Genomic DNA, 14,571 nt, shown 5'->3' with positions numbered 1-14,571 from the left:
GTCGCCTAAACTTCTGCCAAATCTAACAAATCGTCCATTTTGTTAGCCACGTCCTTCATAATTCAAATTCGCGTTCGGTTTTCTCGAATTAGACATTTATAAGTGACAAGATGGCAATTAAAAAAAGTAAAGGTGGACCGCACCGAATGACAGCGGTGTCAGTAGTGAAACCCGAAACAAAGATGGCAGGACGCCAACATGGCGGCCGTCAATGAGTCGGCCGCCTAGAGAGCTCATTCAATGCGTGGACGTCGAGCAGAGCGGACGTGTAGACATACATGTAATCATTTAAATTCATCATGAAATATTACAGTATGAGAGAAAATCCATGACAAATGTAATCCATGTAAATCCAATAAGTTAGTATACTAAATTTAACAAAGTTAATATGCAAAAATAATAATTAATACATTTTTTTTAAATTTAGAATATTAAGCAAGACTTTAAAGTTTAGTAAAATGGTATATTGTTATCATTTTTTAACGATAAAAAATATAGTAAGAACTTGATCGCCTAACTTAACAGTCCCATCACATCACTTGAGTTAATTAGCCAACTTTATCTAAAAAAGAGCGATCAAATCTACGTCTCAAAGACTTAAAGATGTTCGCGACAAAACTCAAACAGCGAACTTGCAACTCCCGATCTAGTACGGATAGATAGACAACCAATTAGCCGTAATTATAAATTAACGGAACGAAAGTCCAAACATCGTCAGAAGTTGCCAAGTTCTGGCATCGAGTTGGGACGAAGCCTTTTAATTATTTGCCCCCCAAGGTGGGTCTTTTTCAGTCTCAATTTGAATCGGTACAAATTTGAGGGATTGGAAAGTTGCATGCTGACTTTACTAATTTTGACAGTTAAATATTTGTAGGATAATTTTAGATGGAAGTTCTTTAAAGGGTTTTAATGAAAGCATTATAAATTGCTCGTATTCCTGTACCTATAGGTATTAGAGTTCTGGACTTTCTCAACTAAAAAAAAATCAAGAAAGACAATTAATCTTATTTCTACAAACATTCTTCAAATCTACTACTTTTTCTTTAACTAAATCTTAATTAAAAAAGCATTTTGTGTCAGAATTTAAATAGTACATTACAATACGAGGACGAAAAATTTTTTTCTGACAAGTGTTGTATAAAATTTTATATTACGGGGTCGGAAATGGGGGTTTTGCGCACGCGAAGCGTGCGTAAAACGTACATTTACGCACGCCGTGATATAAAATACATTTTCAGTCTCATACTATACCAACAACACTAAAAAGAGTAATTCAGTCGGGGGAAAAATAGAAGATGAACATACATCGGAATGCCGATCGGAATATGCAATAAGTGCAGATCTCGATCGGTCGATCAAAGGATCGCGATTTACAAAGCAAAGTCAATAGTGTCGCTTAATCACGTCACAGGTTCAAAGGATCGGGAGTGTTGCCAGACATAAGAACTTCAAACACATATGGATTCAAGTTGAACAATAAAAATGTATTCATTTTTTAAACTAAGTGAAATAAATTTTTAAAGAGCCTTTAGAAAATATTAAGGAATTTTACTCACGAATAAACTGTAAAAAAAGAAATAATAAATACTTTACCATTCATGTATAGTTTTATTTTTATCTTTATCACTGTTCAAATTCACTGTATATTATTATTATTTTGTTATTTATTTTAATACGAGTACATATAACATTATTTAAGTAAATAATGTGTAAATTTCAAATGACATTTTTAAATATTTTATTTAAATTATTTTGTAAAAAATAAGTCCCCATAACTCAAGTAAATTTCAATTTTGCGACTGATATAACACATTTGGACCAAAAATAAACAATTTTATTTAAATACATTCGTCCTATTCAACCTTAGTGCTTAGAGCTGGCAACACAGGAGCGCTGTCATCGATTCGCAGTCAATTTGTCTTGCGATTCGATTTTAATTGGCATCGGATTCTCAGCCCGAACGAGAATAGATGGTAGGGGCAAAGATTACAATTACACAGATGGTCATATACATACAAAATCAAATCTTTGTATGCTGACTTACTCCATTTTAACGTTACTTTACACTTTAATGCACTAATTTTATCTACGAATACCAATGTTTGTGCCAATGAACCAATGTTCAAAAAAAGTCTATTTATTTATTTTCTATTTTAGTTTCAATTTAAAGTTCCCTGAATTTCAGTGATAGTTAAACCTGTCACTCATTTCATCTTTCTGTCTTGTAATAGCCTAGTTTGAATGATGTGGTAAAGTAGAGACATTTCATTTGAGTTGTAACTTAGTCCTTGCTGCCCTTACACGTAGCTGTGGTTAAAATCGAATAAGACTGCAATCCTATTGGTGATCGATTACAGGTACCTATAGATAGGGACTTATCATAAAGCAGACTGTACAATTACATACATACATACATGTTTGACTCAATTTCTAAAAAAAAGGATTACAAAATATTCCCATACTAAGTTCAGAAAAATCCAAAATAATGTTACAACCGTTTCTAAAGTAATTTGAGTGACTTATTGATCAAATGTATGTATTGGCACATCTGCGTGCCGCGTTAGGTATGTGACCATATCAGCCCAAGAATAGAGTCTACCGTGGTAGACTTATTGTGTGCCGATTTAGTCGGTATCCGCGGCGCTTTAGTCGTGCATATGTTAATTAGTGGCATCGGTCGGGTTTAATTAAGTTTAAAGGTTAGGATATCTTTATAGATGGCATTTTCTCTTCAATGAACAGTTACTATATCTTTGACAATTCAGATGGTGACTGTTCTTTCCTTGTATATGTAAGAGTATGCTCCGGGTTTGTTTCTCGGCTAGGCAGAAATGATGACTTTAGAATACATGGGTCTAATGATTTATGTCGTCTTTATGAGGTACCGAGCCTAGTATGGGATTGTGAGCATAAAATCATTTATATACCTATTTATTATACTAAGCAAAACCAAAAGAACATGACCTGGCTATTACAAGAACTTAATTACTAAAGAACTTTAAAATCCTTACAAACTTCCAGAACCATAAATTTTAGATGACAATAACTTTCATCTACTGAATAAATTGGTATAATTTGTTTCAATAAAAATAGAATTCAAAATAACCTTTGTATATTTTTCTCCCCAATATAGAGCCCAAACGGTTGCTATTTTATATTTTCCGACTAAAGAACGAGTATACATTTCGGAACTAGATCTTTATTGGCACGAGTTACCTTGAACAAAACTTACTTCAGCCGTGGAGTTGTTAAACCGTTTAAAAGTAACTCCGTATCGGCTTCGTATTTATCAAAATCTATCCCCAATTAATTCTATTTCGTTGAAATCCCAAACTTCACTTTTAATCCGATCGATCCCCATTAATGGACGGGTGGGGGCAAGTTTGCGTCGTGCGTTAGCGATTTGCGTCATGCGTTAGCGGTTTGCGTCGTGCGGTAACGATTTGCGCCGTGCGGCTGAGGCTTGCGTCATGCGATAGGTATAATGACATGTACTTTCACGCAAAAATTATATTATTTTTAATATCAATTTAAGTGAGATAAGTTAAGTAAATATTATGAAAGTTTGGGTATGCGTCCATCCATGGAAAAAGTACAAGTTTCAGATATTTATGTAAATACTATTAACATTCATAATTACTTGCTACAGATAAATATTGTGCTAGGACGACAGTAGTATTAACTAAAACATATTTTTACCAAATAAAATAATTTAAAAGACAGTAGTCCAAGTAAAATCTCCTAAACATAGAAGCTGCGTTAGTCGCGTCTTCTACCCCCACCGCCCCATCGTACTTCCCCAAACAAAATACTTATAATTGCATTCAATATACTATAATTTAGTTAAAGAGTTGCCTTCATTTTGTTACGAGGTGTCAGCTTGCTAAGCGTATTGTATCGGAATCGGACTTTGAGCTTCGGAGCTTTGGAGAGCTTTTAGGGAAGACTAATAAAATTACTGTACTAATTAAAGGTTTATGTTTTTCATATTTTATAGAAGTAGTAATTGTATGTAGTGGTATAGTCGTCGCCAAACTGCTAGTCCACTCTGAAGATATTGCGAGCAGGTGTAGTCATACAATTTTCTATGGCGACGCGATTCATTTCTATATTCTAGCGGACTAGCATTTTATGCGGACTATACCTGATAGTAAGAGTATGAGTGGCCACTGTCGCAAATGTAGGCAGAAGTTGATCTACAGTCGGACCACGAAGGGTTCTACCATATTTTAGTGTATTTCGTAATGCACTACGATACGACCTTCATTGAATAGATGTCCTTCATTGAGTAGATATAAGCATCCATGTATATAGATCTATGTATGTACCCTCATAGCGCATAGCACCCCATGCATCAAAATCGCAACGGAAGAGTTTGACAAATTAGCAATAAGCAAAAAACCGCAACAGTTGGCGAAAAGTTCAAACGAATCCAAAATCGGGGTTCGCAACATTTTGTGTCAATGTCGAAGAGAATAAATAAAAGTCAAACTTTCTCATAGATTGTCGATTCTCAATTTTTAATTTTTCGCGTGTGAGCCGCGAGGGGAGCTGAGGACAAGTTAAGTACGTTTGCCCTCCCGGTTAAATCAATTTGGTCCTCTCTCCTTTGAGTAAAAACTTGTAACGAACGGTGTCTGAGCCCTTTTTAATCAATTAATTACTTTATTCAAACACATTGTCGCAATGGATGTGTTGCTGCACTGAATGGTTTTAGTTTTACATTAATTTCAAATATCATTGTCTAATGATCGCTAATAATATTTATGTGGCTCTCAGAAGTTAATTTACTTAAAAAATCGTTTTTGAACAGAAAAGTTATTAAAATATATTTAATATATTACTTTTGTTCTACCTAATGACACATTGCATTAAAATAAAAATTTATCTGCGGACCGTCCCCCCATGCAATGAGAGTATGACCTAACCTAATTCAATTCAAATACTCCGAATGCTTGCAGATCTTTTGAAAAACGTTATCAATTCCATCTACCCTATTACTTTTTGCCCAAAAAGGGGTGAATAAGTGTATGGCAACACTCCAAGCTTTGAAAGCTTGAGCATTAGAGACAAGAGTCCGAAAATCCGTCCTAAAAATCCCTTAAAGTTAATTAATAACTCATCTACGTTTGGCCTTTGAGAGGCGTCGATTTTTTGGGATTTCCTATCGCTCCAGACGTCGTTTTTGCTCACCGTACAAAGAGTATCGTCCGGGCGTACATAAAAACCCCTTTAACTTATGATGAATTAGCGATCTCCTACGCTTTATGTCTCCCGTTATCTCCCTACCCCCGGTCGCCCCACGGCGTCAATATGAAGGAATTAATACGGGCGAAAAATTCTACGCTCAGAGTGAGAAGTTGAGAATTTTCGTTAATTATATGCAAATGGCTTAAATTTGGGTTATTTTTAGACGTTTTCGATGAAGCTGTCTACCTACGTCGTTTGCGTAAGATATTATACTGTCGTATGATATATGAAAGAATAAAAATATAAAATAATTGTAACAGATTTAAGTAAGATTGTAAAATCTTTTGAAGTAACAAAGCTAAGATTATGTAAGAGTTATTTAATGAATTTTTCATACTTTTAAGAAAAGTAGTGAACTTTTTTACTTCATATCGTGATTTTTCCTTTATTTTTAAATCAAGGCATATTAAGTAGCTATTGGAACCTGTATCTTTTAGTCTGGAATTTGTAAGGTTAATACATAAAAATAAACTATCATAAAAGATAAAGGTATTTTAGCTACTGTAAGTAACACATTTTATTTTTAATATTCAGGCATTGTTTTTATAATCCTATTGTATAAAAAAAAAAAAAAAAAAACAAAAAGTTAAAAACTTTTGTCAAAAGTACGTTATATGTGTTGTGGTTTCAGTTATAGGTATGATACTAACAATTAAGGTTAAAATTGCCTTCCTTGTACACAGAAGATCCTCAACCCAAAATTAATCTAGCGAAATCGATACACGTATAAAGTAGCCTAAAAAGCACGGTCCACTTAGCACCGCAAACGGTCGAGTCACGCCCGTCAAAGCCTTACGTAATCCTTCCCTAAACTTGCGATACGAGATGTTTTGATATCCCCCGGTATTCATTTATACTGGCTTCTATAGAAAAACATTGACGTAAAAACCGGGGTAGGGGGGAAGGGGGAGTTGGCCACCACAAATTTGGAAAGGTTGGCAACCGCTGTCGAAGTGACCGTGAGTAGGGTCGGCATTATGTGGATAACGTCGTTATGTGTTGATCAATTTTAATGTGTACGGTACGCAAAATTGTTTGCGGGAACACTTTTTGTTTTAGATCGGACGGTCTTCGGGGCAGTGTTTGGTGTTAAGGGTCTCAGGTTCGACTCCCAAGAAGGCTGTAATTATTAATTTTTAGTTTATATTTCTAACAATATACTTTTTATTTGTTGTAAGCTGTAGGCTATGAGGTGGTAGCCTGCATGGTAATGTTTGCGAAGTCAAGGTTTTGGGTTCGACTCCCAAGTAGGCTTCTAAATTTGAGCTTATGATCGTTTCTTGTGTGCGTCCAAAGCACATGTTTCTTGAATGCACACACCTAAAAAACTTTTTGATATTTATTTTTAAAGTTCCCTAAAAGCAAACAATCGAGTACAATAAGTATCGACTTCGAACTCTCAAGCGTTGTATAAGAACTCAGACCTTCTCAAGAGGCTAACATTTATACCACAAACCTATATACTTTAGAGGTTTTATGATAAACGAATCCTTATTAGGCTTTATATAAGAAAATTTTTACAACGACGTATTTGTTTTTGCAAAAAATCCTAGACGTCCTTTGTTTAAAGATCATAAAATTTGATGTGTTAAACAAAGCATAATTGTTTTCGTGTCCTTGGCCCACTACAGCGTGTAACGAGCGAAATTTATTTATGCAAATATTGCTTTAATTACTGTTTATTTTTTATAAACTTATTATGTGGAAAATATCTCAGACCTACATTTTAGTTCAACTATAATTTGTTTGTAAAATTATTTCTTATTTTATTACACACATATTGACGTAGTGGGTGTTACATACACATATTAACACCCATCTACACACAGAGCAAAATAATATGAGATTTGAGTGTGTTAAAACTAACCCAGAGATCGAATTTGGATTCTTTGCATGGAATTAAAAATCTCTGAAAAAATATTTTTGGGTCCAATTTCTTGCTTCACCATGAACTTACACAGTATACCTAAACCAAATATATATCTAAAATCATGAAGTTTTTCTAGCCAGAGAATGTACCTAGAACCCACATGACATTCAATCCCATGACACCTAAATTCTTATTAGATCCAAATGGTCTATTTACCCAAGAACCTTAGTTACAAAGATCAATCCATCCGATCCCCGAATCAGTCGCCGGCACACGAGGCATTCTAGCGTAGTAATTCGCACGTAACCTCACAGGACCCGCATGGGCGAAAGAAAAACATTCGTCTTGTGTCGCTAATTCTGCCTCTCTTAATTACCGGGCGTGGGGACCGAATACGGAGCCAAGCGGAGTATGCAGTTGGATGCGGTGTTATATGTGTATAAGTGGAAGTTTTGTATAATTTGTTGAATTATACATATCAAAATATATATGACATTCATAGATTAGTAAATATTAGTCGCTCCTTACAAGAAAATATAACCTTTTGACAATTATCACTGTCATCTATTTTCGAGTTTGAAAAATATTAAAAAAAATGTAGTTTTTAGATCATTTACGAATGAAACGATATATCTTCGCACTTTTTCTCCGATTTCGTGTCTTAACTGCGCATGTCGGCAATGTTCCGCGTAAATCACATCATGACAGCTATTAAACGATGGCTGACAGTATTGTCAGCCGTTTAAGTCATTTAATGGCTTCCTTCAATTACAAGGCGGTGAGATATCTATACTTATCTATGATGACATTGTTATTATATTCGTTTGTATACCCTAGTCTATTATTGAAAGTTGTGTATCTTAATTATTATTATTATTTTAATTGTATATATGAAAATATAATAGGTTTATAAGATATGTTGGTCGAGTTACCAATAGAATTTCATGATGAAACAGTTTAAATGAAGAATTTTGGAAACTTAAATACGTTATAAAATGTTTATACAATTGAAGCAGCTTACATTTTGAAATTACAAAAAATTCCGATCTAATGAAAAACATTTACTATTTTATCTCTTAATTTGGCACTTTCGGTTGGACATATGAACGCTCTCTTAAAATTAATATTAATAATATTAATAGCTGCCTATAATAACAATAAGTTATTAATCATATTGCTTTCTTAATTTCTCAATTAAAAATAACGGATTTTAATAACCACAGCAATTACCATTTCAATTACAAAATAGATTTAACTTTTATAATATTATTTATTACCATTATTGTTTGGCTCAATAATTTCGAAAGATTCTCGAACTTTCATTAATTCGAAAAGATTATACAATGTATTTTAATTACTATTCAAGCCTTAGCAATATTACATACAATATTGACAGATACCAGCAAATTATACGCATAAGTAGGTATATATTATTAAGTATAATAACAGTCATAGAGTAATTATGGTAAAAACAATATGAGTTATAATTATTAATTTAATTACTAACCTTAAAGATTAAGTAAAGGTCTATGACAAATATTATATGGTAATCAGTATTACCGACACCTAATATATTACTATATATGAATCAAAAAAGCCTAAGGCAAAAGTATAACGTTGCATTATTGATTGTAATTGTGCGTACTAAGTGTGCACAATAATTTACCACGTCCAAATTTCTCCGTGCTCGGTGGCGGGGCGTCCTATTATGGATTCTCTTTTCATTAGCCGAATTCGGGGTGTGTCTTCAAGGGTTAAAGCGTTTGTACCATATTTTGTTTTATTTCCTTTATTTATACACGTGTAGCAACGTTGTAGCTTCCCTATAGGAGATGTACTGGGACATGTAACATTCTACTATTTAAGGGATAATTGTTTTATTTTCTTATCTTTTAAATGTATTAGGTACTTTTCAGGATTCAGGGTTGTCTTTAGGCACGTTTAGACTTTTTGAAAAATGCTTGACACTAAATACTCACATGATTGATACTCTGTTTTCGAAAAAGTTTAGGCGCGTAAGAGCCTATTCTATAATAGTCACTAGGAGTAACAACGCAACCATTATCGACAGAATAAATGTTATAATTTAGTATTTATAGAAACATAAAAAATAAAGCAAATATTCATAATTGTGTTTTGATATCAAGACTGTTATTACAAAGTTAATTAATATAATTAATGGTTAGGTAATTATTAGTATATAATTACGAAAATTATATTCTGCCAAAAGCTTTGGATGTACAGACAAATAGGTACCTACGCGTTGTTATATTGTTATAATTATAATAAAAACTTACCTCTAGGTAGTAATTCCTGATTTTCATAATTTAGTTTTGAACACAAATTGGGGTTTCAGTCACTGATGCTCTATTATATGTCCACTATCACTAAATAAAAATCAAATCAATTAGCTAACTTAAAATAAGCGTTTCCGTTAGTAAAAAATATTTTCAACTTCATTTACAAAAGTTCCGTTTCCAAATAAGCTTAAAAACGCGTAAGTTTAAAAAACAAAGTTAGGTTAAGCGCGCGCCCGTTCGCAACTAGCTGTCGAAACGATACCTTGATCGCACGTTGTCACGCCAGGCGCGCGGGACCAACTGAGGCGCAGATAACCGCATCACGTCTTATCTCTATAATTTACATATGCGCGATCCAAAAATCAGTTTCCCATACAAACCAGGCTCCTTGATCATTTGCATAGCCAAAGAAATCGTATGCAAATCGACGTGCATTCGACCCCATTGTCGTATTAAAATATCGGAATCGGCCTATAAATCGGTAAACAGGTTTAATATATGTGATGTACCTTTGTTCGACATGCAGATAGGATTAGGGTGAGGACCCCAGGGCCAGATGTCAATGTCTTGTATTGATCTTTAACCCATTGTAAGACGAATATCGGAAATGGGTTTTTTATAATGCGTCCGTGCATTTAGATCACTTTTTTTCACAGATCCATTCTTGAGTTTCTTAATCTGTTGGAGAAAAATGATTTGAAAGGATCGCAAATACCTCTTGAGAAATATTTTTATAACGAGGAATAGGATTGCATTCTTAATAGGTGATAAAATTGTTTATAACATACTTATAGGTAATTCATAGATTTTTGCGTTGTAAATTTTACTTAATTACAATTAGCCAACACTAGTTACTTTACTTTTTTCTTATCTAAATATTACAGAAAAAGTACTTAAATAGGTTACTTTCAGAAAATAGGTTACCTACTGTAAAGAACGTCACGGTAGAGACATCTAAAACAGGAAATTAAAAAAGACATTTGTTGTAAGCAAGCGAGTCGATCGAATCATTCGATAACGAACTTATTACCACAAAGAGCCAATACTTGCCCTCTCGTGAGAACTACCAAGAAATTACAAAATTTCTAATTATTATTCGCATATTAAGGAGCAAAACCGGCTTCCAAATAATATCGAATAATTATTGAAAATGCATGTATTTATAGCATTAGCATATGCGCGTCGTATAAATCATAGAACAATCGTAGGGGATACCCCAAAATAAGACTGGTTTCTTTAATAGCGACCCATTTTTTTAATTTATCGACGCAAAGGGTCGAGGATTGATAGATTCTAATTATTTGCATATTAATTTTTAATGGGTTCTGTGAGAAAGTGACTTCGGTGCGGGCTGTTACGCTTCATTGCGTTCGGGTATCGACAATCTGCGTATCTTCTTATTATCGTTGCTAGGCAAAGGTGAGATCAGCTTTAATGCCAAAACACATGTAATATATTCATTTGATATATGATAGAGTTCTGTATAATTTTAGAAAAAGTTACGTGTATTATTTACCTTTTTGCTTTATATAAAATATTAGAAATATGTACTTATAACCGTGTCTTACTTGATATTAAAACAAAAAATAAAATTTTATACGTATTCGTAAGTGTGATTTCTAAAAGAGCGAATAGCGATAACACTTTAAAATTAAAATTGCAGACATGTTATATAAATATGATGGTTATGCAAAATAAAAATGTTATAAATATGTTCACATTTAGAACAATGTGTAAATCTCTCAGTGTTTGCTAGCCAAAAATTAGTAAATTGTCACAAAAGGCAAGGAACAGCAATGAAGTAAAAAATTCCGTGAATGGAAATCGTACATAGCAGCACGAATAATTTGATCTAAATTTCAATTAAAATTCATATTTTCATATATTGTTATTATATTAATATTAATTTTACATAGCTTTATTTAAAAGAATAGAATAAAATAGAGTTAACTAGTCAAAAACTACAAATCAGCAATAAAATAACAATTGCCGTGAGTGGCAATCTCAAATAGCGGTAGGAACCGTTGACCGGAGTTTGGAAACGCCATACGTACGCGCTTTTTAATTAATTATCATTTATCTGTCTTATGATCGCTAGTTATGCGGGCCTCTACTCAAAATACTATCTTACTACGCTATTAATAAGGTCCAATTCATTATTTTAACTCGGCTGCTTTTTATGAGAAAAAATATTGTTTCAAACATTGGGTTATTGTTCATATTAACAATTTTGAATTAGAATTACAAGTGCCGTAAACCTTAATTTGAATTAACGTTCGAATTTCGTTAGGGTTCCATTTTCAAACGGGTCTTTAGAAAGTTACGTTTATGTGTTTAGCCAGTAAGTGATTTGTATCTAGAATTGCTAATTAGTTGTTCTATATTTTTATTATGCGTTCAATTTTTATATTTAAAAATATGATTTTATAATTCATGTGTAATTTAGATACGACGTGTATTTTTTAGAATGGATTAAAATTATTAAAATTTATGGATGGTGATAGTGTAATTTTAAAAACATATTTTTTTAAAATTTCTAATAAACTTTTTTACGGTGCAATTTTATTGTTTTTTTCTTAAATATTAAATATGGAAGTATACCTTTATACGAACGATCACATACTACCGCTCATGGACTTCTGCAGGAGCTGAGTCCTATCTGAGGTCGTACACAAATGCCTTACTACCCTTGAGGACGAAGTTGGAATGCTTCGTAATTTCAAAAAGCTACAGAACCTGGTGAATTTTGAAAATATAATAATTACCTTTCGGGTAATTAATTTGGAAGTAAATTCGGGGTCTCGTATCGGTGCGTCGACCCGGTCGCGGTACACTTGTTCCTGTTAATTGTTTCATTAATATAAAAATAATGCAGATAACGTTTTTATTAGGGTTGTAACGATTGTTGATATTACAGACGGATGCGAAAAACTGCTATTGCTATGCGAAACAAACGGTTCATATATTTTATTTTCGGATTTATTTTAGACTTACCTATATAAAAAAAAGATTAAAAGTGATTAACATCGTTTCAATTAAATCAATGGGTATTATTTAACAATTTCGCGTAATAAAGATCCATGACTAGTCATTAAAAGAATCATACCAAACTATCCTGTATTGTGGGCGCTATGAGCTCACAAAAAGACTCCACCCACTAGATACAGAAAACTAAATCCATATCTCGATGTCTGTCTAGCCGGGAACCGAACCCGGACTCTGCGTATCAAACCACTATAGCGCTATTTCGCTATACTTTGACTATAGTGGCCGCTCAAACATTACTGGTCGAGTGTTCGTTTTTTCACTAGACATTTACCTATGAAGGCAGTAACTTAGTAAGTATATTTGGTACAACCCTATTTTTATAGCATTCGATGTGTTGTGGTTATCACACATCAACACTTATGAAAAGTTTTATTAGTTCCATCCACCGTGTCGATTCTTGTTTTACCGAAATTCTCATGTGAGGAAGTTGATGCTTTTTGAATTTTTAATTATTAATAAAATTGTATGTTATCGTTTAATTACAGTAGGTATCAGCGGAAGGAAGAATGGAAATTTGAAGAGCGATTTTTCAGTTGCAGGAAGTTATTACTTATGTTATAAAAACTTAGTAATATTAGTTTAAGTTACGAGTACCTACTTTCAATTATGTTATAATAATGAGCTTAACGTAACTAACGTAAATATTTTAAATGGATTTTATCAAGGTTGCAGCTAAGAATAAAATATAGTATCATTTTATTTTATTCCAGCCCAACATTTATCATTTTTACTTAACAACAAAAAATATAATAAATATTTCCTCCCAAAGTGATTACCAAAATATTTCGCGATTACGAATATTTCATTTTCAGCCATAAAATATCCATAATGGCGCCCAAAGGTTTTTATTTTTAATCTATCTTCAGTCGATCGCGCAAGGAAGCGTTTAGAAACACCCTACGGAGTAAAGACTCAATGTGCGCATTTAAATTGCCCTTTCCGAACGAAACCTCATTATTTCCGAACGAAACCGCCATGGAGGCAATAAATATCGTAACGGCGCGCATATTTCAAAACAAGAAAAAATAACACATAAAATTTCTTTGCCCCACGCGCCTAATGCTGGGGCGCGGTTCCATTCTACCTTACTTGTAGGTTTTGACGTCACGTGACTTTGATTTGAAAATAGAATAATTTTAAACATAAAAATAACATGCTAATATCAATAAACATAAGCTTATAAAATTAAATATAATTATGTGATAATATAGCCGTGTTCTGAAATGAATATATTTAAAAAAATCAAACCATGAATCTGAGCCGTTTCGTCGGTTTTCGTTTACCTGTAAACAATAGAGAAAAACTGTTAGCAATGAAATTGATTATTAAAATATCTAACTATAATAATTACTTAAAAATCTACGAGTTCAGTGGTTGTTAAATAATAATGTCAAATACTTTTAGAGTTTGGTAAAAGATTACAAAACGTAGCTAATATTTATTCAATTATTTTTTCAACTTAGCAATCAAATGTCGTGCGACAATGGAAACGAGATGAGATTCTTACGCATAGATTTTTGCATTATTTTAGTATGCAAATGTCCTCAGATAGGAGTCACTGTAAGAGCAATTTAAATTATTTTTTATGGCGCTCCGGAGTATTGAGAGCTCGCAAGCATCCCGGGATGAGACTTCGGAATTGACTTTGAACGAATACTTTCAAAATAAAGTATGGATATGCTCGTGAATTTTGGATGTACACGATTTATTGTCTATGATCTGCGTGTGTAATTTAAAATTTGAATATTATTATTAGCTGCCTGAAGTTATTTTATGTTTGTTACGTGTTTATTTTAATAACAAAAAAAAAACAAATTTTCGTCTTGTTAAATTTTACGCATGTTTTCTTATTTGAAAGTGGCATAGACAATTATAAATAACAGTCCTTAAGGCACTCGCGTACTATGAATTGGAAAAGTCTAATAGGATATTATTAATTTGCCGCTTAAAATTTACGTTGCGAGAAATAGCAAAACATTTTAGCATAAAAGCGAATTCGTGTTGCAACTACTAAATTATCTACCCTGTTTAATTCTGAACGCTTCCGAAATGCGCGAAGGAAAAATCTGATTAGCTTCGATGATATATCGCCGAGCATTCCGC

At 33.0% G+C, this 14,571-nt stretch overlaps 1 protein-coding gene across 8 annotated transcripts in view; it reads right to left on the bottom strand.

Moving 5' to 3' along the window:
* cut (homeobox protein, cut) overlaps positions 1–14,571 on the bottom strand; it is a 196,354-nt gene that overhangs the window by 111,508 nt on the left and 70,275 nt on the right. For 2 of the 8 annotated variants that reach the window (XM_073078580.1, XM_073078579.1), the window contains exon 3: positions 13,717–13,751. The exons of the other annotated variants lie outside the window; for them this stretch is intronic. In XM_073078580.1, coding sequence (XP_072934681.1) covers positions 13,717–13,751 — 35 coding nt within the window. The remainder of the gene's footprint in view (positions 1–13,716; positions 13,752–14,571) is intronic. 8 annotated transcript variants of the gene reach the window in all.

Source organism: Epargyreus clarus, unplaced genomic scaffold, assembly GCF_041222505.1.
Source record: "Epargyreus clarus isolate Ecla_fem2 unplaced genomic scaffold, WU_Ecla_fem_2.2 ptg000012l, whole genome shotgun sequence".
NCBI lineage: Eukaryota > Metazoa > Arthropoda > Insecta > Lepidoptera > Hesperiidae > Epargyreus > Epargyreus clarus.
Note: the sequence above shows the minus strand (reverse complement) of the source record. Positions and strands in the feature narration are given on the sequence as shown.